We start from the raw sequence: 23,244 nt of genomic DNA on the forward strand, positions 1-23,244 counted from the left end.
AGTGCCGATTGGCTCAGGCACTGACAGGAAAGTAAGGTTTGACAGTTCAGACCTCCCTCCCACAAATTAAGTTAAAAATCAAACAAACCAAAATTGTAGATCGGAAGGAGATATGCCCACTCCTGCCATGTCACACAATCACCCAACACTGCTAACCCCTCCCCCCTCCGCAGCGGGAGAGATGCCCACTCCCTGCAGCCAAGCAACCTCCCCCCCCCAACATCTCCCCAGAAGCTCCCTTCCTCCCACCACCAAGCAATGCACCTCAACACCCCAAGCAATGGGAGAGATGCCCACTCCCTCGACAGCCCCCTGTGCCTCTGATGACCTCCCTCCCCCTACTTACAATGGGTGGCTGGAGGGATGCCTACTCCCTCTGGCCAGCAGGCCCATCTCTTCCCCTCCCTGGTGCATCCTGGAATGCGTTGGGGAGGGACCTAAGGCTCTGATTGACACAGGTTGTTTTGGGGAGTGGACCCAGACCTTACCATAAACTCCAAAATAAATTAGTTTCAATTGAGTTTGGAAACCCAAAGAAATGGATATGAATTGCCAAATCAAAAAATAAAATAAAACAAGCATATGGAATTGGTTGCAAGAAGGGTAGAACGGAGTTCTTATACTACTCAATAATTGTTTTTTTTCATTGATGACATATTCTTCTTTAATAAAATAGGTTTTCACTGCATGTACCTTAAGCTCACCAGAGAGTCCTTCTTATAGCGAATATAAATAATAAAATTGCTTTAATTGTGACCAACTGACTTTCTTGCCAAAATTCAAATTGGTGACCAATGGACTTTCCTACCTCATTTACTTCAAGCCCCAAACAAACAGGTTTGAAGATCTACTATAAAAAGTCAAACTGCAGACCTCACAGCATACCCTGAAGAAAGCCACAGCCATGATGGCTGAAATGTCACTTCTACCTAACAAGATGCAGTGAGACTCAGAAACCTGCAACAAGCATGATGCCACCTGCAGAAATCCTGAGAGAACATTGATTTAAATTTGTTCAGTGCACATTGGTATTTGATTTTCTTTTCAGGTCCTTGCACTCTGAAGATTTTAATCCATCTTGATCTATTATATAAATATAATGGATTGTTACATTAATGTCAAGTTACAGCTTCTGGTCAATTTCTTTAAGCATGATAAGTTCATACACAATATCCTTATATGGCTCAAAAACAGTTTACTAATCATATGGGCTCATTGTGGGTCACTAGAAGTCCAGGAAGTATCTGAGGAAGTGGTCTGGTGGTTAGTGCAAAGAGAGAAATGAATGAGATGTCTGAAAAATACTTTGAGCTACCTTTTCCCTTATGTACTGTCATAACATGAGTAGCTTTGGCTACATAAAAAAGAGACATTCCAGCAAGGCAGGTGATATTTCAAAAGTGAGTTTAGAAGAATTGCACTGATATAGTTGTACTTCCCACAGTATCAGGGTTGCTGACCAGGATAAAAAAGTAAAGCGTCTCCTTCAAAAGCTGGGTCACTCCATGTTAAGTGGTCCAATATTGAAAATCATCCCTAACTCAACCTCCTCCAAATTGAATGCAATTTTGTGTGAATGTTCACTATAGCCTCTAATGAACCCATGAAAAGTTTTTCAGCTGGATCTCTATTGGTTTGAGCACGAGAGGCTGTCAAACACAAAATGGCAACTTTGTTCAGCCATTAAAGTCCAAGAGAATTGGAATTTTGTAGACTAATACAACCCCTGGCACTAACTTCATGTGCAAAGTTAAGAATGTAACATTTGTTTACCTCTCCTTTTATGGGCCAGGAAAGTAGACAAAAAAAAGTTTTCAAAAGAAATTTGATGCCTACTTTGACTCCTCATAGCTCCTAACCTGTATTTCAATTCAAGTCATAACTATACCAGCAGTCATGGCATATGACATGCACATAGGATTTGCATTATGAGGCTTTGCAGCCAACTGGAAGCAAATATATAATTACACAAAGAAATTATATTAGTGCTTTATATAAGTTTTGGCTGTTTTTTGGGTGCAAATATCTTAACTGGACATCGTCTAATCTTTTTATATCACATGAAAGAGCTTTTTTTTTTGCTACAAAAGCCATTCTATTTCATATTTGACCTGGCCTTGCTTTGGCCAGAAGTTAAGTCTCAAGTACATGCGTTATTCAAACATATATACATGCAGTGGTAAAAAAAAAGGGCATCTTTGGCATCCTATTGTATAATATGTAAATGAGCTAGAGTTATGAAATTGCATTGCACAGCTAAGCTTGTTGGGCTTGCCATGCTAACTTAGACCACAACATCCACTGCTTTCACATACTCTTGTAAATGGCCCATCAAAATGGACATTTAGTTGTTGGTGATTGAATGTAAGTTCAATAAAGGTTCCTAGCTGCATATCTCCAATTGGAATACAATTTAGTGACATAGTTGCCCTTGGCCCAAACCTAACTGGCAAACCTATTAAATATCAATGTGTTTTGGTTTACAAGTTAATATAGTCAAAATAATCTTATGATTCAAAATTAACATTTCCAAGTTATCATTGTAACTTTTTCCTCTCTTGCTAATGATACAGATATTGTGTGCATTTTATTATGAAATTTCTGCTCACTATAATCCTGGAAAACTTGAAGACCAGACAAAACCTTTCACTTTACCCTTTCCTTCATCTCTCGACTGACTTGTGATAGCTCATGATTTGCTTTTCCATACCCACTTATTCCAGCTGTTTAAAAAGGATCGTATTGAACCAAAAATCAGGCATATTTGAAATACATTCACTACCTAGCATTTCTTGTGCTATGTGTGTTATTGCATAATAATACAGCGTTCCCTGCTTGATCTTTTCATTGGCCCATTAAAAAAAGAGACTATGTAGGTTTTAGAAGAACATATGTTTATGGTTCTTGAAGCTCCAATGACATCTTCAACAGGAAGGCAATACAATTCAAGGCATTCTACTCAGGCTAGCAGCATTTGAAATGATTATGAAGCATGATTTGTCTTTGAAACTGTTACACTTTCCTTACCATACTGTTCTTTGATCGTCAGAGCTGTTACTGCCGTGGCCGGCGCTAAAAACCACACTTCGGTTTTATAAAAGGGGGTTAATATTTTGTCCCAATAAAAATTTACAGTTATTAGAACGCCACAAATTTCCAAGTCAAGGTTTCTCTCATTATTCCAATGCCTGTCTACATCTCCAGTATATTTTAACATTAAACACAGGTTGAAACCTTGCTGTACTTTAAAGCCTATTTTAAGTTATTAGGAATAGCGGGTCAAAAATGTGGCTCAGTGAGTTTTGTAGCCAAAAAATTGCTCTTTTAAATAGTGTAAAAAAAAAAAAAAGAGACTGTCATATAGCTATGATATATGACATTAAAGGTAAAAATTTGCATACATTTTTTTTCATAAAAGAAAAGCACAGTGTGCCTAAAAGTTTATGGGGAAATAATCGTCTGTAATCTCTTCTGGTTCCTACAATCTGAGCCCTATTGTGCTTTCTGTTCAGGAGCTATGTTGTGTCAAATATTTGACTGTGCATTCCACGACAAACTTTTTCATCAGCTTTGTGGTCTCTCAGTGATACACCAAAGCATGCAATGATCTGAGTGGTATATTTGGATTCAGCACAAAAAGTTGTACTAGAAATAAGACTTTTAACTTGGTCAAGCAACTATCCTTTCCATTAAACCTGAACCAAACATTGATGTTTTTTCACTATCTTCCATGGAACAAAAAAAGTGGGCCTAATAACAAGGCGCCTAACCTTAGAAGAAGTTGAGATCCTGCTCTAAGGCTTTGAACATATTCTATTATACTTCCAGTAAAAATTTCATCAAATTCTCAGACAGTCAAGTGGGGAAGTCTAAACCACTTGACATGGAATGGCCCAGCTGGTTGTGATAAGAAGAGGGTAACTCAAAAATGTAATCTTAATGAAAATTGTATATGAAAATTGTATATGAAAATTGTGGGTGGCGTGATGGAGGAAATAGTAATGTTAGAGTGATAGAGGTGGAGCAAGATGTATAAAGATATGGTTGGGTACAAGGAGTTGCAGGTAGATAGGTACGCTTACCATACTGTGCAAAATAAAATGCAAACACTTAGCTTGGTCAAGACTGATGTTATGCGCAGGTGTTGTGCTCTCCTGCTGTGTGCTGTCTTTGCTGGTCCGGGCAATGGACCATTTCCTCCGGCATTATTTCTCTACGCTCTTTACCATTTTTGAGCGTAGAGAAATAACGCCAAAGGAAATGGTCCATTGCCCGGACCGACAAAGACAGCACACAGCAGGAGAGCACAACACTAGCGCATAACATCGGAGTCCCGATCAAGCTAAGTGTTTGCATTTTATTTTGCATAGCGCTTTGAATAATGAGAATTTTTTGGCGCATATATGTTGAATCATACAGACTTTGGACGGGATGGGGTTTTTTGAGCCAATGAGTGTGTCTGTTCAGTTTGGTACTTACAGCATACGGGGATCTGAGGCTCTTTCCCCCTTTAATTGGAAATGGTAATTAATTTGAGACATTTAATGAAGAGAAGAAGATTCTTCAGAATTCTAAGCTAATTTACAAATACGAAGTAATACAAGAGGGGTATTGGTGGTGGATTTGAGAGTTACCGTATTTTTTGCTCCATAAAATGCACCTGACCATAAGATGCACCCTAGATTTAGAGGAGGAAAACAAGAAAAAAAAATTCTGCAACCTGTCCCCCCTCCCTGCCAGGCTCTGTACCCTGTACCCTATCCCCCCTCTGGTGGTCTAGTGGTAGGCCGGGACAAGGTACAGAGCCTGGCAGGGAGGGGGGACAGAGTGCAGAATGTTTTTTTCTTGTTTTCCTCCTCTAAATCCAGTACCTTTTAAAATCCCCCGTACCTTTTTTAAACACCCCCCAACATGTTTTCTTGTTATCTACCTACCGTATACTCTAAGGCGAGGTGCTCTCCTGTCCAATAATCATACATCTGCTTCTTTTCCGATCTACTGGTGACCTCCAGATGCTGCAGTGCAGGCCGCAATGCACATGCCCAGTAGATCAGGTATCCCCTGAATTTGATGCTGCCAGCCTGTGCACGGGTCAGGGAGGACATTAGCTGCATCAGCCCAGGCAAACAGCAAGAGCGGCTGCACTGAATGTTGAAGTGAATAGGAGGCGGACCCTGGGTACGTAGGTACTCAGAGAGAGGCTCTTACACTCACATGTGTCAGCAAGGGCATTAGCTGCATCAGCCTAGGCAGACAGCAAGAGTGGCTGCACTGAATGTTGAAGAGAATAGGCGGCAGACCTTGGCTCTTATGAGCACCATAGGAACTGCTCCAATCCCCCAGCTCTGGTTTCTCGCTGGAGATCGCTCGCAACAAGTCCCACCATTTTTTGACCATCTTCCTGTTTCGGGCAAATGCGGGACACTTGTGAGGGAGAGAAGTTGTATCAGATGTGGTCGGGGGACTGAAGAAGGAATGCTGCGGGATTTGGTGGTCGGCAAGCTCAGGTACCGGTTTGACGGTAGAAAAAGGTGAAGGTATGAATAAAAAGGTTCTTGGTGGTGGGGAGAATTTGTATCTTCGCTGTATAAGATGCACCGACATTTCCACCCACTTTTGGGTGGGAAAAAAGTGTGTCTTATGGAGCGAAAAATACGGTACCTAGTTATTTTATTACATTTATAGTCCACTTATCACTTAAGCGATGTACAAGAAAGCATACATAAGCAAATCTTCTTAACACCTGTTAACATCTCATCTTTGATATCACTACATTATTAACTCACAAATAAGCCTGAACAAATAAATAAATTTCCAGAGGGAAGGCTTCCGGAAAAGACTTCCATAGCTGCAGCTTTGTGAAGTGTGGCTGGGAGGAGGGAGACAGCCAGAGGAGGTAAACACCTATGGGAGGAAAGCACAAATTTGGGACACAGAAGGAGGGAAGGACAAGGGGAGCATTGGGACACAGAAGGAAGGGAGGGAGACAAACATCAGACAAAGGATGGAAGGAAGGGACATGAATTTGAGACACAGGATGGAGTGAGGGAGGGGAGCATGAACTTGTGACATAGGATGGAAGAAAGGAGGGGGTGAGTTGCTGAGGTGGAGGAAGGAATAGAAAGGGAGAATTATTGGGCAGGGTGTCTGAGTGAGAGGGAAAGAGATGGTACAACACGGGGAAATGAATAAAAAGAATTGTTGGGCATAGGGAGAGAGAAATATTGGACATTGTGGTGGGAGAGGTGTGAGGTACAGATCCATGGGGAAAGAGATGAGAGGGAGAAATACTGGTGATGGAGAGGGAACAGTGGAATGGATGAAGAAAGTGTAAACTTCCTATCTTTTCTTTCTATTTAAATTACACTACTTTATTTTGAGAACAGTTTTATTAATATTTTTATAAACTATGTACTGTACAGGATCTGAGTTACATACAAATTCAACTTAAGAACCGTTTTAAAAACAGAACTCGTTCTTACCTGAGGACTGCATATGCATTCTTCCAGAAAAAGGAAGAGGGCAAGAGAGCAGTCAAGCAGTGTGCCTCGATTAAAATTATTGAATACGCTAAGAAATTCGATCACGTTATGCCTTTGCTTGAGAAAGCACATTGGCTGCTGGTTATATATCGCAAAATATACAAATTAAATTTACTTACTCTCAAATCTATAATTTTTAAAACTCCAGCATTTATTTATAAATTTTTAATCCCCTATAATACTTCGAGAGTATTACGATCAACTGAACAACATTTATTAGTTGTTCCGTCGTTAAAAGTTATTGGTACACGATGTCACTCCTTTTTTTTCAGTTATGGCTCCTCTAGCCTGGAACGCCTTGCCAATTTATTTAAGAGAAGAAAGAATTCTAGATAAATTTAAGAGCAAACTTAAGGGATTCCTTTTTAAAGACGCTTTTAGTGATTAATTGAATTTTTTCTTTTTTACATTTTATATTAAATTTCTCCCCTTTTCCTAATGTTTTTAACCTTAAATGTTTCTTTTATATTGAATTGTATTTCTCCCCATAATTTTACCCTTCTTTGATCATACATGTTAATCAGTCTTGTTGCTTATGTCTAGTCATGTGATTTTATGTCATGTACTTTTATGATATTTTAACATGTTTAATATTAAGTTCTCTTAGTTTGTATATTTACCTTAACTTTGTAATTTATAGATGTACATCACTTAGAACCTGGAATAGGCGATTTATCAAATCCTATAATAAACTTGGAAACTTGTTGTACTTTATAGCATGATACCATAGACTCCGGGTCTCTTATCTTCCCTCAGGATATTTAGATTTTTTTTTCATAGAAATAAGTCTTAGGGTAGGATATGCCTTAAATTTCACCAGAGATGGTTCAGTCTACAGGTAAAGTGGAAGGTTATATCAGAGATATGGACAATAGTGAATAGAGAATTAAGAATCTGTTCATAGTGAAAAAATTGAATATTTAGTAGATGCTGATTTTTCCAAGTGTAAGCTTCTACTGGATACATAAGGGGTCAGATATCATGATAGAACCGGAAGAAGACCAGAAGAATGTGGAGGGGCATAATCAAAAGGAACGTCTAAGTCCATTTTCATCTAAGTTGCAAGTCGTCCAAAGTAAAAAACAGCCTAGGACATATTTTCAAAAAATACGTCCAAATTTTTTTTGGTTTCAAAAATCGTCTAAGTATATGTCCTGCCGATCTGATCGTCCAAGGCTAAATCATCCATCTTTATACCACATTTTCGTCCAAGTCAAAAACACCTAGAACAAGCCCTGTTAGACGTGGGAGGGATCTGCAAAGTGATAGACTGAACACCCAGACATGGCACCTAAATAGTGGGGTACCTTACAGGGCACTGCTGTGAACTTCACAAAAAGGGTACCATGTCATTATCTCACTACAGCTCCCTTATAGGTCACGGTGATCCCCCCCAAACCACCTCCAGAATCCCCCTAGACCCACTTATCTACCATCCTAATAGCCTTTATGGCTGCAGGAGCCACTTATATGCCAATACAAAAGGGTTTTGGGAGTGTATAGGGGAGTGCACATGTTTCAGTATCAATGCCGTGATTAGAGGGGCTTATGGGCATGGGGCCTCCTCTCCATGGGTCCCCAACCCACCCCCAAGATGGCTTAAGCCTCCTCTTTGCTGGACAATTAGGCTTTCCTATTCCAGGCTGCCAGGTGATGATGGTCTGGAGGCTGAATTTTAAAGGTGTGATTACGATTTTTATGGGGTTGGGGGGGTCAGTGATCACTAGGGTAGTATGTGGGGGTCTGTATTATGTGTTTGCAGTGCTTATCTGGTGACTTTAGGTGGGTTTTTGTGACTTAGACCATGATTTAAATGGTCTACGTCACAACATCCAAGTTCCGTCGATCCTGTTCTGTATAACTTTTGGTTATACATGCAGTATACATGCTAAGCCAGCCCACGTCCCGCTCAACTCCCACCCTCGACACTCCTCCTGAAAAGTCCCATTTAGCGATGGTCGTTCAGCGGCACTATGAAGGCCTAGGTCGTTTAGAAATACATCCAAAACCCGGTTTTATTATCAGTACTTGGACATATTTTGACAATGTTCGTCCAAGTGCTGACTTAGGCCGGTTTTTGGACGTTTTTCTCTTTCGATTATGAGTCCCATACTGTATAAGATTTATTAATGCAATGATTTTATATGGGATTCTGCAGGCTACAAGTAACCAATGTTCTTTTCTATGAAGAGTGATTACATGATCCTGTCTCTTAGCACCCCAAACTTTCACCACTTTATTTTGGATCATCTGAAGATGCTTCAGATTTTGTATGTGTAAACCTTGAAAGAGAGAGTTGAAGTAATCTAATTGACTTGTATGGATAATGCCAGAGGACATATTCAGCATCTGCAAATCAGATAAGTGCCTTTGAATATTAGCTTCTATGTTTTTACAAAGTCCATGGGAGTAACATGGGGGCAGGAGGTTTTTTTTTTCTCTGTCACAAGACTATGGCAGGAACATTTCCTTAATTCATTCAGGATCAACAAACATACAAGTTGCCTTGCATCTCAGAGCTGGTACCAGACTTAACCTTTAATCCATAAGAGATATCATAATGCGAGGAGTGTCCTTGGGCTCTGAGATGTGGCGGGGCATAATCAAAACATATGTCTAAGTCTGTATGGGCATATGGCATTAGTTGCCCAAAGTTGGCAGTGGGAAAATACCCATTTTCGAAAAATATATCTAGAATATTTTTTTTTCAAAAATCATCTATCTGAACATCCAGGCTATTGTTTGTCCAGTCCGCCAGGCCATATATCTTTATACCACATTTTTGACCAAAATTTAATCCAAGTCTCAAATGCCCAGAACAAGACCATTTGGGCATGGGAGGGGCCAATCTTGTAATGAACTGGCCACCCAGAAATGGCAATAGAGCAGTGGGGCACCTCACAGGGTACTGCTGTGAACTTCACAAAAAGGGTACCACATAAACATCTCACCAGAACTCCCTTATAGGTTATGGTAAGCCCCCCAAATCCACTATACCTACCTGTCTACAACCGTATTAGCCCTTATGGCTGCAGGTGGCACCTATGTGGCAGTAGAGTAGGGTTGGGGGGGGGGGGGTTGGGGGATGTACATGTTCCACCATAAATGTAGTGGTTTGAGTGGCTTTTGGGCCTGGATCTTCCTCCCTAGCAAATGTATGTTTTACATCTCATTACTATGAAAATAGCATAATGTGATTTGCAGTGATACACCTCACAAGTTGCTTTAGGACCTCCAAAACATGCTAAAATAACTCCAGCCTTTTGCTGGGTTATTTTACTGTCTGGGAACATCAGGCCACAAAGCTGAGCCTGATGCTGCTGGCCTGCAAATCTGGGTCCCCCAACTTAACCCCCGCCCCCCCCCCCCCATTAGATTGGCTACTTTATCTGGTTTTTGGTGGTCCAGGGGAGATCTGGGAGGGATCGTCCAGGGGGTGATCTGAGGATCCAGTTGATCTTCAAGCAGGAGTGAGGCTCAATTGCTCCTACTTACTCCAGGCACCATCCTCCAACTGGTATGACTACCGTGAGGGGTCATATTCCCCCCCCACACACACACCAGGTTTGAAGAGGTGAAATATGACTAAATATAGCAAGTAACCTTTTTTTATCTGTGGGTTATTTTATCCTACCTTTTTAAATCAAAGAAAATGTTTTATAGCTATAGCACAATCTTAACAGTGTACTTTGGGTTTGATGTTTATAAATGTCATTACCAATAGCTTGCCTGTTGTGCTTTTATTTTAATTGCAGGACTCAGTTTATCACAGCAATAAAAACCTGCAGTTTGGCTGTACTTAACTTTACACAGCCAAAATGTTTAGCAATGTGATTGATCCTATAACACTACCCAAAGGCAATACTGAACAAAGTTGATTGGTTGGTATTATTGCAAAGAAGAAAAGACTTGTACAGTATTTGCATGTGAGAATCTAATTCTGTGACATTCTTAAAACCTTAATACAAGGCTTTCCAAATGTGTCCAAATTACTTTCACAGCTAGTTGCGTTCCAGGATATCTACAATGAATATGCACAATATAAATTTACATAGCTATATATTCAGCATATGCAAATGTATCTCATGCATATGTGTATCAACTTATAAACATAACTAGTTGAGTGTTCACCAGGTTTGAGAAGCCTTGCCTTAATGGAAATATTTCTGCTAAAAGTTATAAAAAATGAGGATGACAAATTACAAGTAAAATTTCTTTATTTTTTCACTTCATATTATATTTTGTGTTTGAAAAAAAATATGTGAGTACAGATGTTAATTTTCCCATAAAAGCAAAGTAATTTTTTTAGCTCGCAGAAGCAGCATTCTTACTTTGCTGTATATTTGCAGGTTTCTTAGTATAATTACTTGGAATAAAATGAACTGGAATATTATAAAATTACAAAGTTTTTGCTTCAACACTTTCGGGTGTATTTTACAGCTTTTTGGCTGCTGATCAAGAAAATCACATTTAAAATTACATATCACAGACTGTTTTAACAAAAAAAAGTACATTTTTACAATTTCTTGTTATACTTTCAGGCTAATGCAATTAATTCTTAGCCTAATTCTTAATATAGGCCTATTGATCATCTTATACCTTGCTGGATATAGTGTGGGCATGTCCAGGCGTACTTGCATAACATCCATGGAAATGATGGAGTCTAGGCATGCTTGTACATAGGCTTGATGGATGCTGCCTGAAAAGGTTGTTTTAAAGCAGTTCGCATACAGGGATAATCTTCATTATATGTCTATCAGTTTGGGTGTATTTTGATGCTTCAAGGCATAGTATTGTTTATATAAGTAACTTAATTAGTAAGCCAGTTAATTATTAATTGCTATAGGATGATTTATGAAAGCAACAATTGTGATACATTCTGTTACTTTTGTGGCGAGTACACTCTTTAGCCTCAAAGCAGCACCATAACTCAACTTGTTAAGAAAGCATATGAGCTGTACTTCGGTTGCAAGTTTACATTACATTACATTAGTGATTTCTATTCCGCTTGTGCCTTGCGGTTCTAAGCGGATTACAAATTAGTAGTCTGGACATTTCCAGGAGCATTACAATACAAAGAATCATGTATCTAGCAAGTTACAATTGATAGTCTGGACATTTCCAGAATTACAAAGCAAAGAGTAGTATATAATAGGTTACTGTGATGAATAATAATACATTCGGGATACAGTAGTGAGTTGTACAATGTTGAAGGTGTTGCTGTGATGGTGGAGGTGGTATTCATGAGAGTATATTCTTGTGCTATAGTGAGGTTAGAATGATGGGAAGTGTTTTTTGAAAAGATGAGTTTTGATTTCTTTTCGGAATACTTTAATGTCTGTTGATTTGATCAGTAGATTGGAGATGGTAGGGTCAATCTTCGCTGCCTGTGTCGCCAAAAGGCTGTCGTATAGTTTCTTGTGTCGGTTACTGTTGAGAGGGGGGTAGATGAATAGGCTCTGAGTTCTCCTTATTCTGGGTGAGAGGTTACGGTATAGTCGGTTGTTTAGGTAGCTGGGTGCAGTTCCATGGGTTACTTTATATAGTAGACAGTAGAATCTGAATTGGGATCTTGCTTTTATCGGTAGCCAGTGTGAGTCTAGGTATGCATTGGTGATGTGGTCATATTTGCCGAGGGAGTAGATGAGTCTGAGGGCTGTGTTCTGAAAGGTCTGTAGTTGTTTAGTGATCAAGATAAACCATGGGCTCCTCACATTTGTTGTGCAAGATGTGCCATCGATCTTAGAATTTGTCTCCGAGGTACTTGGAAATCAATGCCATTTGCTATCCCAATTATATGGTGAGAACAGAAGGATCACTTGATAAATGTATCTGGTTTCTCTGGTAAAAATAAGAAATCAATAGAATACCCCAATATTCCTTCAGCCATGAGACCAGTGTCTCACGATGACAGTCTTCCAGTACCAAAGCCATCAGAGAAATGGAGCTTAAATGAAACCAACGAAGAATATGCAATATACTAGCCAAGCACTGACAGTGACATTGATCCTGATTTTGAACCATGTATGTCTGATAAGCCTCTTCTTATAACAGAGTCAGAATTAAACAATCTGCTCAGGGACTTAGGTTTGTCAAAGCAAAATAATTGGGTTCAAGATTGCAAGGATGGTGTTTGCTCTCGCCAGGTACGAAATTTCTGTCTTTCAAAGCCACCAAGGCGATTTAACAAATTTCTTTGCACTGGTTGAAAATCTCCATATCTGCACTGACATTGAAGGGTTGTTCACAGCCACAGGAGTGGCGGCATCTTTTTATTGATTTGTCAGTTAAGCCTCAAGGCTGTTTTGCTACACAATGGCAATGTCTACCCGTCAAAACAGAACTGTTGTCAAAGAATATCCAGTACACAAAGTACAACTGAACATTTGCAGTGATCTTACAGTAGTAGCTCTGCTACTTAGAATGCAGCTTGGATATACCAAGTACTGTTGTTTTATTGGTGAATGGGCCAGCCGTGCTAAGGAGTTGGCCACTCCATAAGAATTTGGTTCCAGGACATAAAAATGTGGTACATAAAACACTTGTTGACCCGGCAAAGATATTTTTCCCTCCTCTTCATATAAAACTTGGACTGATAAAAAATTTCATGAAAGTGGTAAAGAAAACCTTTGCCTTCCTTGTTCAAGACAGATGTTTCCAAGAATAACTGACGCCAAGATTAAGGAAGGCATTTTTGTCAGTCCACTGATCAGACACGTCATCAATAATGAGCAATTTGAAGGCCAGAGAAAAGCACCTGGAAAGCATTCAAGGATGTCGTTGAGAATTTTCTGGGCAGTTACAGAGCACCAAACTATATTCAACTGGTTGAAAAATTTCTTAGAGCATATAAAACTATGAAGTGCAACTTGTCACCAAAGATGCACTTTCTACATTCACACTTGGGACTTCTTTCCCGCAAATTTTGGTGCAGTCAGCGATGAACATGGCAAAAGGACATTGCCACTATGGAATAAAGATATCAGGGCAACAGGAATCCATCAATGCTGGCTGACTATTGTTTGACATTGCAACAAGATGCACCGGACACAGAGTACAAATGAAAATCAGCAAGAAAACACTTTATTTTTATTTATGAAATTTCAAATAAAAGACAAATCAAGCAAAACTTGTACAGAAAAAACGGATTCAAATAAGCATAATGTTATCATAGGAAACCTAGTTATTAAGCGATGAAAATAATAAGATTATCATTGAACTCCAGTCCACTAAAATTAGGAATTCCAAGTCTCATGACACCATTAAAGTAATCCACCAATTAGGGGAGGCAACTTCAGAGATTTCCTAGTAACACAGATGTCAAGTGCATAGGTTCTCAAAAAAAAAGTTTCACTAAAAACAAAATCACAACACATTTACATGAGAATTTTAAGTTAAAATTTGCAGCCAGTTGGAGCATCCCAGGGCACAAAAGCAAAAATTGCTTTCTGTGGGACTCCTTGGACATATATATCTTTATTCCTCTAAAGACATTCTCAATATTACTAAATATATTTTTATCAGTCTCTCTCTTTCTGCAGTATTTGCTAAAGTCAACAACACAGCAGAGGTATAGGGCGGGGGGATGTAGATGTCTTATGTGCTCTGCACTTACTTTGTTCCACCCACTTTCATGACGTCTTCACCTTCTTTATCCTGTGCCACTCTCTCTCCACCCTTTCCACTCAATCCCCAAATTTCTGCTTTTCTATGAAAACAAGGAAGTTCTTGCTCAACTACCTCAAAATTATTTATCCTTCCCTTAATTTGGCACGCTAGGAGGTGCCGCCTGCTCACTCTCTGACCCAGCACATTTTCCCATGTCCTTTGTGTGAACATTTTATCTCTGTAGGATATCTGTAGTGATTTATCCTCTTTATATTGTGAACCAACATTGATGCATGCATTCACAGCTATCGCAGGGCCCTGGAAGACAGATAGTTTCCTGGTGCTGTATACCAGTTTGTAGCCTTGTCATAGGGATCTTCTTTTTCATCTTTTTAATCCATTTTTCCACTCCTATTTAACCGTATAAGCTCATTTTCCCCTTCTCTCACCCTCTAGTCTTTATTCTCTCTGGAATAGGGAAAGATAGAGGGGGATTCTTGTATGTAGGATATGCTGGATTTTGAAGGAAAAAAAAATAGTACTGTACGTTTTTGTTTTCTTTACATTTTCAATACAGTAGACACTAAAAATTATTTGTTCTATATTTTGGTCACTATTTCCTCATTTTATCACTTTGATCTCCAATTTATTTTATTTTCATATCCAAATGTGCATTAGACCTAGTTGTCTTTAAACATGCTGATTTGCCACAGGTTTTAAGAAAGGTTTGGACAATTTCCTGGAGGAAAAGTCCATAGTCTGTTATTGAGACATTTGTTATTGAGACATTTGTCCAGGTTTTGAAAAGCCCCAATGAGCTCCAGCTGTGATAGGAGGGCCTCTGAGCATGCGCGTATGCCACACACATCCGTGCATGCTCCAGGCCCTCCAGACATGGCTGGAGCTCATCTGGAAAAAGAGAGGAAGCTTTGTGGGGGTGGAGGCGGGACTAGGCGGGATCATGCATTCGGGGTTTTCCCAGAGAAAAATATGGTAACTAGCATGAGGCCTATGTGGCTGCCCATGTCACCCCTGCCTAAGACTAACCTGGTGTGGGGAAACATGTTTGAAGGTTTGTCTAAGGCAGTGTTTCTCAACTTCTTCAAACCAAGTACCCCCTAAGCCTAACATATACCAACCAAGTACCCCCGCCCAAGCTCCACCCCAGACCCCACCCCCATAATAACAGTACTAATTGTAAGGCAATTTCTTCCATCCATTTTTTATATACACACAATATAATCTTAATACATAATGGTAACCACAAAATTAAAAACAAAAACACAGCACACTGGATGCAGAGAAAATGTTAACTTGGTTTTTTTTTCAAAAGAGTCAAGGCAGATAACTTTAAAATATGCAATCAGTAACAACTATAGAAAAATAAACAAATATAGAACAAAATATACACAGCAGATATAAATTCACAAAATTGACAGATTTTGATCATTAAATTGAAAATAAAATTATTTTCCCTACATTTGTTGTTTGGTGATTTCATGAGTCTCTGGTTGCATTTTCTTCCGACTGTGCGTCCAATATTTTTTTCTTTCTTCCTCCTGCACGCTTCCTTTCCTTCCCCAACTAACATCTCTCTTTTCCTCCATGAGTCCTACTTTTCTTCCTTTCTCCTCCACCCCTATTGGCAATATGTCTCCCTCTCTCTCTCTCTCTCACTGTCCATCTCACTGTCCATCTGTCTTAAGAGATCCAGGCATCTCTCCCACCCTTCTACTGCTACAACCAACATTTTTCCCTATCTCATGCCATGATCATGTGCAGCATTTTTAACCACTGCCCACCAGCCCCATTTCTCCTTCTATCATCCCTCTCCAGCACAATGCCACATTTTTTCCCTACATCACTATGTCCAACATTCCTCCACCTTGCATCCCCTTCAATCTGCCCTCTCTACCACCATATCCAACATTTTTCTCTCTCATCCTTCTATTCGCCCTGCATCTCTACCTCACTCCTCTCTCTATGCCCAATTTTCCTTTCTTCCTTTCCCCTTGTGCACCATCTCTTATTCACACACTCATGCCCATCAATTCTCCCTTTCTAGTCCCTCCCTTCTGTGTCCCATGTTCACGCCCCTTCCCTTCCTTCTGTGTTGTGTTCGTGCCTTCTCCCTGCCTTCCAGCTGTCCCAAAATTAAGTTGCACACCGGTGATTCATGCCTGTCCCACCCATCCATACTTCGCCTCCCCTGAAGCCGACCTGTCCACAGAAGCTGCAGGCGCTGCTGGGGATCCCTGCCCGCCCACCCCCTGCTGAAGCCATTGTCAGGATCCTTCCCTCCCTCTCTGCCTGTCTTCCTGCCTGCTGCACCATCTTCCACCCCCGCAGCCGACCCTGTTACTTCATTGGAGCCGGACTCACTCCATCCTCTCCCAGCAGCAACTCTGTGTAGGGTCGGCACGTGCAGCAATTGACACGCTGCACGTGCCTGGCCACAAGCCTTTCCTCTGACGTCAATTCAGACATTGGAGAGAAAGTTCCGGGTCAGCTATGCAGCACGTGAGTTGCTGCCTGCGTCCCTGCAAGGAGTGCTACTGGGGGAGGAGGGAGCCAGTCCGGCTTCAACGAAGTAACAGGGTCGGCTTCGGAGGTGGGGGATGGTGCAGCTGGATGGCAGACAGGCAGGCAGGGAGAGAGGGATCCTGGCAGCTGCTTCAGCAGTGGGCAGGCAGGGAGGGATCCCCGGCAGTGGGCAGGCCGCGTACCCCCAACGGTATGCGTACTGCATACCGTTGGGCCAGCCCTGCAGATATCCCATTTGATAACACAAGAGTACAAAATACACATTCAAACTATTTATAGTGGTACAATTTGAAAGCAGAACTGTTATCTTAGATGTGTACGGTAAATCAGCTTTTGAGAACAGATAAAAGTGAAACCAAAAGTTGTAACTATAAATAAGCTTGGCTAAGACAAGTGTGAAATGAACAGTAAACAGCAGCTGCTATCAAGTTAGCAAACAGAGCCTGAACATCAGGCATCAAAGGTTGATCCAATACAAAGCGGCACAGCTTTGAAGTACAGTTGATTATCTCAATGCAGTATGAATTCTTTTCTGTGATAAATTACTGTGATCCCAATGCTCAATGCACCAACACCACAGTAGAGCAATTTTTCCCTAACGGCTGCGGCTGATGCGCAGCATGAATAACATGCAAATTACTGTAATTTTTGCTCCATAAGATGCACCTGACCATAAGATGCACCCTAGATTTAGAGGAGGAAAACAAGAAAAAAAACCATTCTGAACCAAATTCTCCCTGCCAGGCTCTGCACCCAATCCCACACTCCTTGCCAGGCTCTGCACATTGTCCCCCTCCCTACCAGGCTCTGTCCCCTGTCCCCTCTCTGATAGTCTAATGGTAGGCTCGGACAGGGCACAGGGCAGGCAGGCCTAGTGGCTGGCAGGCAGGTAGGGACAGGGCAGGCAGGCCTAGTGGCTGGCACGCAGGTAGAGATAGGGCACAAGGCAGGCAGGCCTAGTGGCTGGCAGCCAGGTAGGGACAAGGCAAGCAGGGACAGGACACAGGGCAGGCAGGCCTAGTGGCTGGCAGGCAGGTAGAGATAGGACACAGGGCAGGCAGGCCTAGTGGCTGACAGTGAGACAGGGGGCCAGGGCACAAGGCAGACAGGGTAGCCCCCCAACCCCCCGGTACCTTTTTACTTTCTAAAATTCTGGCAGCCCCACCCCCCCATACATTTTTTAATCCCGGCAGGGAAGACTGCAGGCCAGCCCTGGATTTCTGACCAGCCACCTGGGTGCAGTATGGGATTGCAGCTTTTGGCCTCCTGGGTGCAGTATGGGATTGCAGCCTTCAGCTTTTAGCATCCAAATTGAATGGAGTAACGTGCCCTCTCTGTAAGCAGTGTGAGGAAGCCACATGCGCCCCAGTTCCCTCTGCTAGAGCTTAGCGATCTGACAACAGCCACACGTGCCGAACAGCACTCAAGCGGATGTTAGGAAGCTGTGACGCGAACACATGGGAGACACTGCTAGCATGGCGACGTGGGGGCTTGTCCAATCAGGCTGCTCCCCGCCAGCTGATTCCCGGAAGTAGGGGTTGACGTGGAGCAGAGCAGGTGGACCAAGTGTGTGTATAAGGAGGAGGAGGGGGAGGGAGTGTTGGGGTCTGTGCGGGAGCCTTGATGTACACGCTGCTGGCCGGCTCGCTGCTCACCCTGATGCTGCAGCACCTAATCCTGTACTGGCATCGCCTGTCCACCCCTCCCTCCTGCCTTATTCCCCGCAGCTGTCCAGCACCAAAAGTACAAAAAGGTACCGGGGGGGGGGGGGGGGGAGGGGAGAGGCTGTGGTATTCGCTCCATAAGACACACCCTTGTTTTCACCCACTTTATTGGGGGAAAAAAGTACATCATATGGAGCAAAAAATACACCTGTGCCTGGCGCCTGCTCAGAACACCAATCACTAGGCACATCTCCTCCCTATCCCTCCTGTTAAATTTTTTAATGCTCTCCCTGCCTGCTGATCAGCACCAGCAGAACTCCCCAAAGTCAGGGTGGCTCTGGGGCTTCCCCTGCCGCTCAACTATTTGGGACTTCCCTTGCTGGCTCAGTGCTGAGCCGATAGAGGAAGTCCAAAACAGATGGGTGACTGGGGAAGATCTGAAGCTGATTGGCAGCTTTGGGATGTCCTGCTGGCTCAGCTAATCAACTGGAAGGGAGAGCAACACAAGCCCCGACAACCCCCATCCCATTTAGCCCCCTCCAAAAAAAGGCACTTGGTGGTCTAGTGGGTCGCGGCTGCCCCCCTGTACCTTTTAGTTACAAAAGTTGGCAGGAGGGATGCTCACTGCCTCCTGTTGGAAAGCCCACCTCTTCAAAATAGCGGCCTTCTCCTTCCCAGTGCATCTTGGGATGCACTGGAGAGGGCCTAAGGCCCCCCTATTCAAAATTGTATTAACAAGCATTAAGTGCAAATCTTTACTATACTTTAATTAACAGGCCTCTAGCACAGCAACCCACACTATATTAATGGTGAATAAGGACATAACGACAATCTTTTATTTCCTCCTGCTCCACTCTCATGAGGATAGTCCTGGGTTATACTCCACATAAGTCAGAATCTGGGCAGTTGGTGACCCAATAAAGCTGATGATGTACCAGAAAGAAATACTGCAGCATAATGCAGCTAGCACTTTGCCTTCAGGCAACAAACTGCTAGCTTCCCTGGCGCAGGGCCTGGAAAAACAGGTACACTATTATCCTCGGACTTCCCGTTCTAAACCTAGAACAACATTCTGGTTCTTGTTCACCCAGTTGCTAAATGCTCTGATCAGAAATTCATTTTGTTTCTTGCACCTGTTAACGCCTCCTCCCCTCTCCTCCATATGTAGAAATTCCCCAAATCTCTTTATTCAATAAGACTGTTAGATTGGTATAGTAAGAACGCGACAACGTGCTTTTTTTGTGTAAATAGGTCCTAACAAGAGGGTTTAAAAAAAAAAAAATACAAATTCATGCTCCCAAGAAACAAATTACCATCACAGGGACCTTAGATTTAAAGCATTTCTGTATTTCATATCATTGTCAAGGCCGCTTCATTTTGTTCAATGAATAAGCTCAAAAGCATAGTAACGCTAGATTACGCCTTCCTTTGCTGTTGCCCCTCTACCTGTTGCAGCGGTGTAAATTTAAGGGAGCTAGGTGTACACAGCCTCGGCCCCATTCTCTTTCATGCGGAAAAGATTGACACTGCACTTGCACCATTTTCGGACCCCTTGCACTTGCTTCGGACCCCTGCCTAAACAGCATCTCAGTATTCCGCCTCCTGGGCTATTCCGCTCCCTGACTGGCGACACGCCCAACACAGACCAGTCCCATTCTCGTAGCAACACTGAGGTGTGATTGATGATGGTATAGAAGAGCAAACCCATAGGACTAAAAGAATCTGATTTCCATCTTTAAATTGGGCGTGCTCTTACATTTCTACACCGGCACCATTTGGTATCAGTCCTTACCAAAGCGTAAGACTGGGTTAGGGAGTGAGGGAAGATGTCCGTCGACCAGCAGTGTGCGATCAGCCGGCTTCACCCCTTCCTTTGACAGAAATGGACGGTTCCTATTGTCTTGGGGCGGAGCCTGTTTGTCGGCCCACGATCGCTGCTGCAGTTTGAATGTTCAGCTCGAGCTGTTAAGATACAGGTGGTTTGCCCCCCGCGCTGTTGCCGCTTTTTGTGTTCCTTTTTTGTGTGTTGTCGCCTGACACGTCGTTTCCCGGCTGCTGTAGGCGGGGCGAAACTATCCATCTCCTCCTATTCCTCTGTCAGGAGGGGGGTCGTTGATGGACTGCAGAGGCGCCGCTCGCCGGGAGCTCTTGAAGACGGAGCGCGTCACCTCCCCCTGTCCTGGCTCATCCACCTGCTGCCGCCGCCGCCATGGCGACCGTACGGGAAACCGTATCCGATCTCCGCTCGCGCGCCGGCGGTAAGTATAAGCCTGGAGGGGTCACGGGGATGGTTCCTTTCTTCTTAGGCAAAATCCGTCTGCTTAGCTCGCTTAGTGAGAAGCGAGGAGTGGGGCTTTGGTGCTCTCTGCAGTGGAAATGGGGAGTGAGGCAATGCTCTTGCTGTCACATGCAGAGCAGCTGATTGCTTTGCTGCTGCTGGGGAAGGGGCTCCGGCGGCATAGCCTCGCCGCAGAGTCGTGTCTGTAGATTGGATCCCCTGCTCTAAGAAAACAGCACGTGTAACCGGCTTTATTAATAAACTCGTTTTAATTGTGTGTAACTTTCGTTTTCGGTATGGACTCTTCTGCTAGTTTTCCTTGAATGAGAATAATTTTCTAACAAACTGGATTTAAAGCATGCTAACCGAAGTTTTTGTAAAATTTGGTATGGTAGAATTGTGCCATCGTAGATAATAGTTTAGGGGAAAGGCTTTCTTATTTGTTTCTCAAACACGTAAACACACAAAGAATAGTATGTTAGACAGGAATTTGTTTCTAGGGACCACTCTCTAAGCTAACACTGTCCTTAAATATAAAATCTGCTATATGTAGATCTGGATTTTGCCTTATCTTTCATAGTTGTTTTTTTTTTTGTGTGTGTGTGGTTGAGTGAAAACCTCTATAAACGAAATTATGGTTTTTACCTTCTGATAAGTTTTTGTTCAACAACTATTTAGTTTCTGAGATGGAAATTTCATCTAAGCAAGTTAGTCTGTGTTAGTTGTCAGCTCTAAGCCACAAGCATTGAATCTATTCTTGTTATGTTGCCTCCCTGCCACTTTGCAAGGGAATATGTTCTGTATTGGTCCGTTACTGTGGGTTAGGAAACGGATGTATACAAAATGAATTAAAACAGACATACTACTATTGATAGATGCCGGATAAATGTAGTTTCTGGTTGCTTGAGAGTTGATATAAAAATAAGCCTAACTAAACTGTTCTAGACAAACTACCAGATGTGTGGTAGGCAAAGTGTGGGTGTATTCAGCTGTGGTGTGCCAAATTTACACTTACATTTCCACCAGAAATTGATTTTATTTTTATTTAAGTATTACAGTATTTCTTTGATTTTATTTCTGGTTGCTTGAGAGTTCAGGTTGCTTGAGTTCAAGTTATCAGTTACTGTACTGCAGGGGTGCCAACACTTTTTTGGCTTTCGAGCTACGTTTAAAATGACCAAGTCAAAATTATCTACCAACAATAAAATTTAAAAAAAGCACAAAGCACATTGTACGCCGAGAAAATATTCATTATCATTTATATTCAAGGTTTTTTTTTTTTTCCAAAGAGGTCAAAGCAGATGACTTTAAAATATGCAATGTCACCTCAATAGCAACTATACAAAAATACACAAATACACCCCGTCACATTTTACTAAACCATGATATCAGTTTTTTAGCACATGGAACTGCGCTGAATGACCCGCGCTGCTCTCGACGCTCATAGGCTCCCTGCGCTAAAATCCACTACTGCGGTTTAGTAAAAGGGGGCCATAGTGCAAAATATAGACAGCAGATATAAATGATCAAAATGGACACATTTTGATCACTAAATTTAAAATAAAATAATTTCTCCTACCTTTGTTGTCTGGTGATTTCATGAGTTTCTGGTTGCACTTTCTTCTTCTTACTGTACATGCAATATTTCTTCCCTCCTTTCTGTCCCCTGCATGCTTCGTCTCCTCCAGACCTCATTCCACTCCCCAACCAACATCTCTGTCCTTCCATGAGTCCAACTTTTTCTTCCTCTCTCCCTGCCTGCCCCCTGCCACCCCTACACACTCCATTCCCTCCCCTTTTTCCTTTCTTCCTCCCTGCCCCCTTTCTTTCTTTTTCTCTCTGTCTCCCTGCCCCCTTTCTTACTTTCTTTCTCTCTGCTGTCTTTATTTCTGTCTCCCTGCCCCCCCTTCTGTCTCCCTGCCCCCCCTTTCTTTCTGTGTCCATGCCCCCTCTTTCATTCTTTCTGTCTCCCTACCCCCCTTTCATTCTGTCTTCCCTTTCTTTCTCCTCAAGCCACCGCCAGGACTGTCGTCTGGAAACAGGCCCCCAAGCCACCACTGACATCTAGGAACAGGCCACCACCGATGTCTGGGAACAGGCCCCCAAACCGCCGCCGTTGTCACCGAGTTCTCCCTGTTCCCCGATGCTGCAACAGGCCAGCAGCCTTCCACCAATGTCAATTTTGACGTCGGGAGGAGTGAAGCTGGCTTGCCCAGCACTTCGGAAGTCGCTGCTGGCCTGTTGTGGCATTGGAGAACAGGGAGGATGCAAAGGCAATGCGAGTCGTGATCAACTCACGTTGCCTTTGCGATTGACCTTTTGGGCACCCCTGCTGTACTGTATTAACAGTTGCATTTATGGTTGGTTATAGTTCTGTCTTACAGCTAGTGGTTACAAATTAACTATTAAAACAAACCACTATGTCTGAAACTGGAATGTTTTTCTTCACTTTTTAAATGGTTCACTGGCTAAGAATCATTTTCTTAATAGATACTACTTGGGCTTAACACTTTCCTTTTTAGTCACCAGAGGACATTAGCTTTCATAGGGGAGCCATTGTGTTGACATACTCGCTCTTGAAAAATAAAGCCTAAAAACTTCACAGCTC

General features: G+C 42.3%; 2 protein-coding genes across 8 annotated transcripts in view; one reads left to right on the forward strand and one right to left on the reverse strand.

Annotated features, from left to right (window-relative positions):
- The window catches only part of GRXCR1 (glutaredoxin and cysteine rich domain containing 1), a 239,129-nt gene extending 218,911 nt beyond the window's left edge, over positions 1-20,218 (reverse strand). For 2 of the 4 annotated variants that reach the window (XM_033946424.1, XM_033946395.1), the window contains exon 1: positions 19,805-19,928. The gene's annotated coding sequence lies outside the window, so the exon portion shown is untranslated. Of the gene's footprint in view, positions 1-19,804; positions 19,929-20,150 lie in introns of those variants that run through there. The other 2 variants (XM_033946415.1, XM_033946405.1) reach the window with 2 other exon arrangements.
- Positions 20,219-20,461: 243 nt separating this feature from the next.
- The window catches only part of ATP8A1 (ATPase phospholipid transporting 8A1), a 449,033-nt gene continuing 446,250 nt past the window's right edge, over positions 20,462-23,244 (forward strand). For all 4 annotated transcript variants that reach the window (XM_033946346.1, XM_033946365.1, XM_033946336.1 and 1 more), the window contains exon 1: positions 20,462-20,616. In XM_033946346.1, the coding sequence (XP_033802237.1) occupies positions 20,568-20,616 (49 nt within the window). In that variant the 5' untranslated portion in view covers positions 20,462-20,567. The remainder of the gene's footprint in view (positions 20,617-23,244) is intronic.

This window comes from Geotrypetes seraphini, chromosome 1 (assembly GCF_902459505.1).
Source record: "Geotrypetes seraphini chromosome 1, aGeoSer1.1, whole genome shotgun sequence".
Lineage (NCBI taxonomy): Eukaryota > Metazoa > Chordata > Amphibia > Gymnophiona > Dermophiidae > Geotrypetes > Geotrypetes seraphini.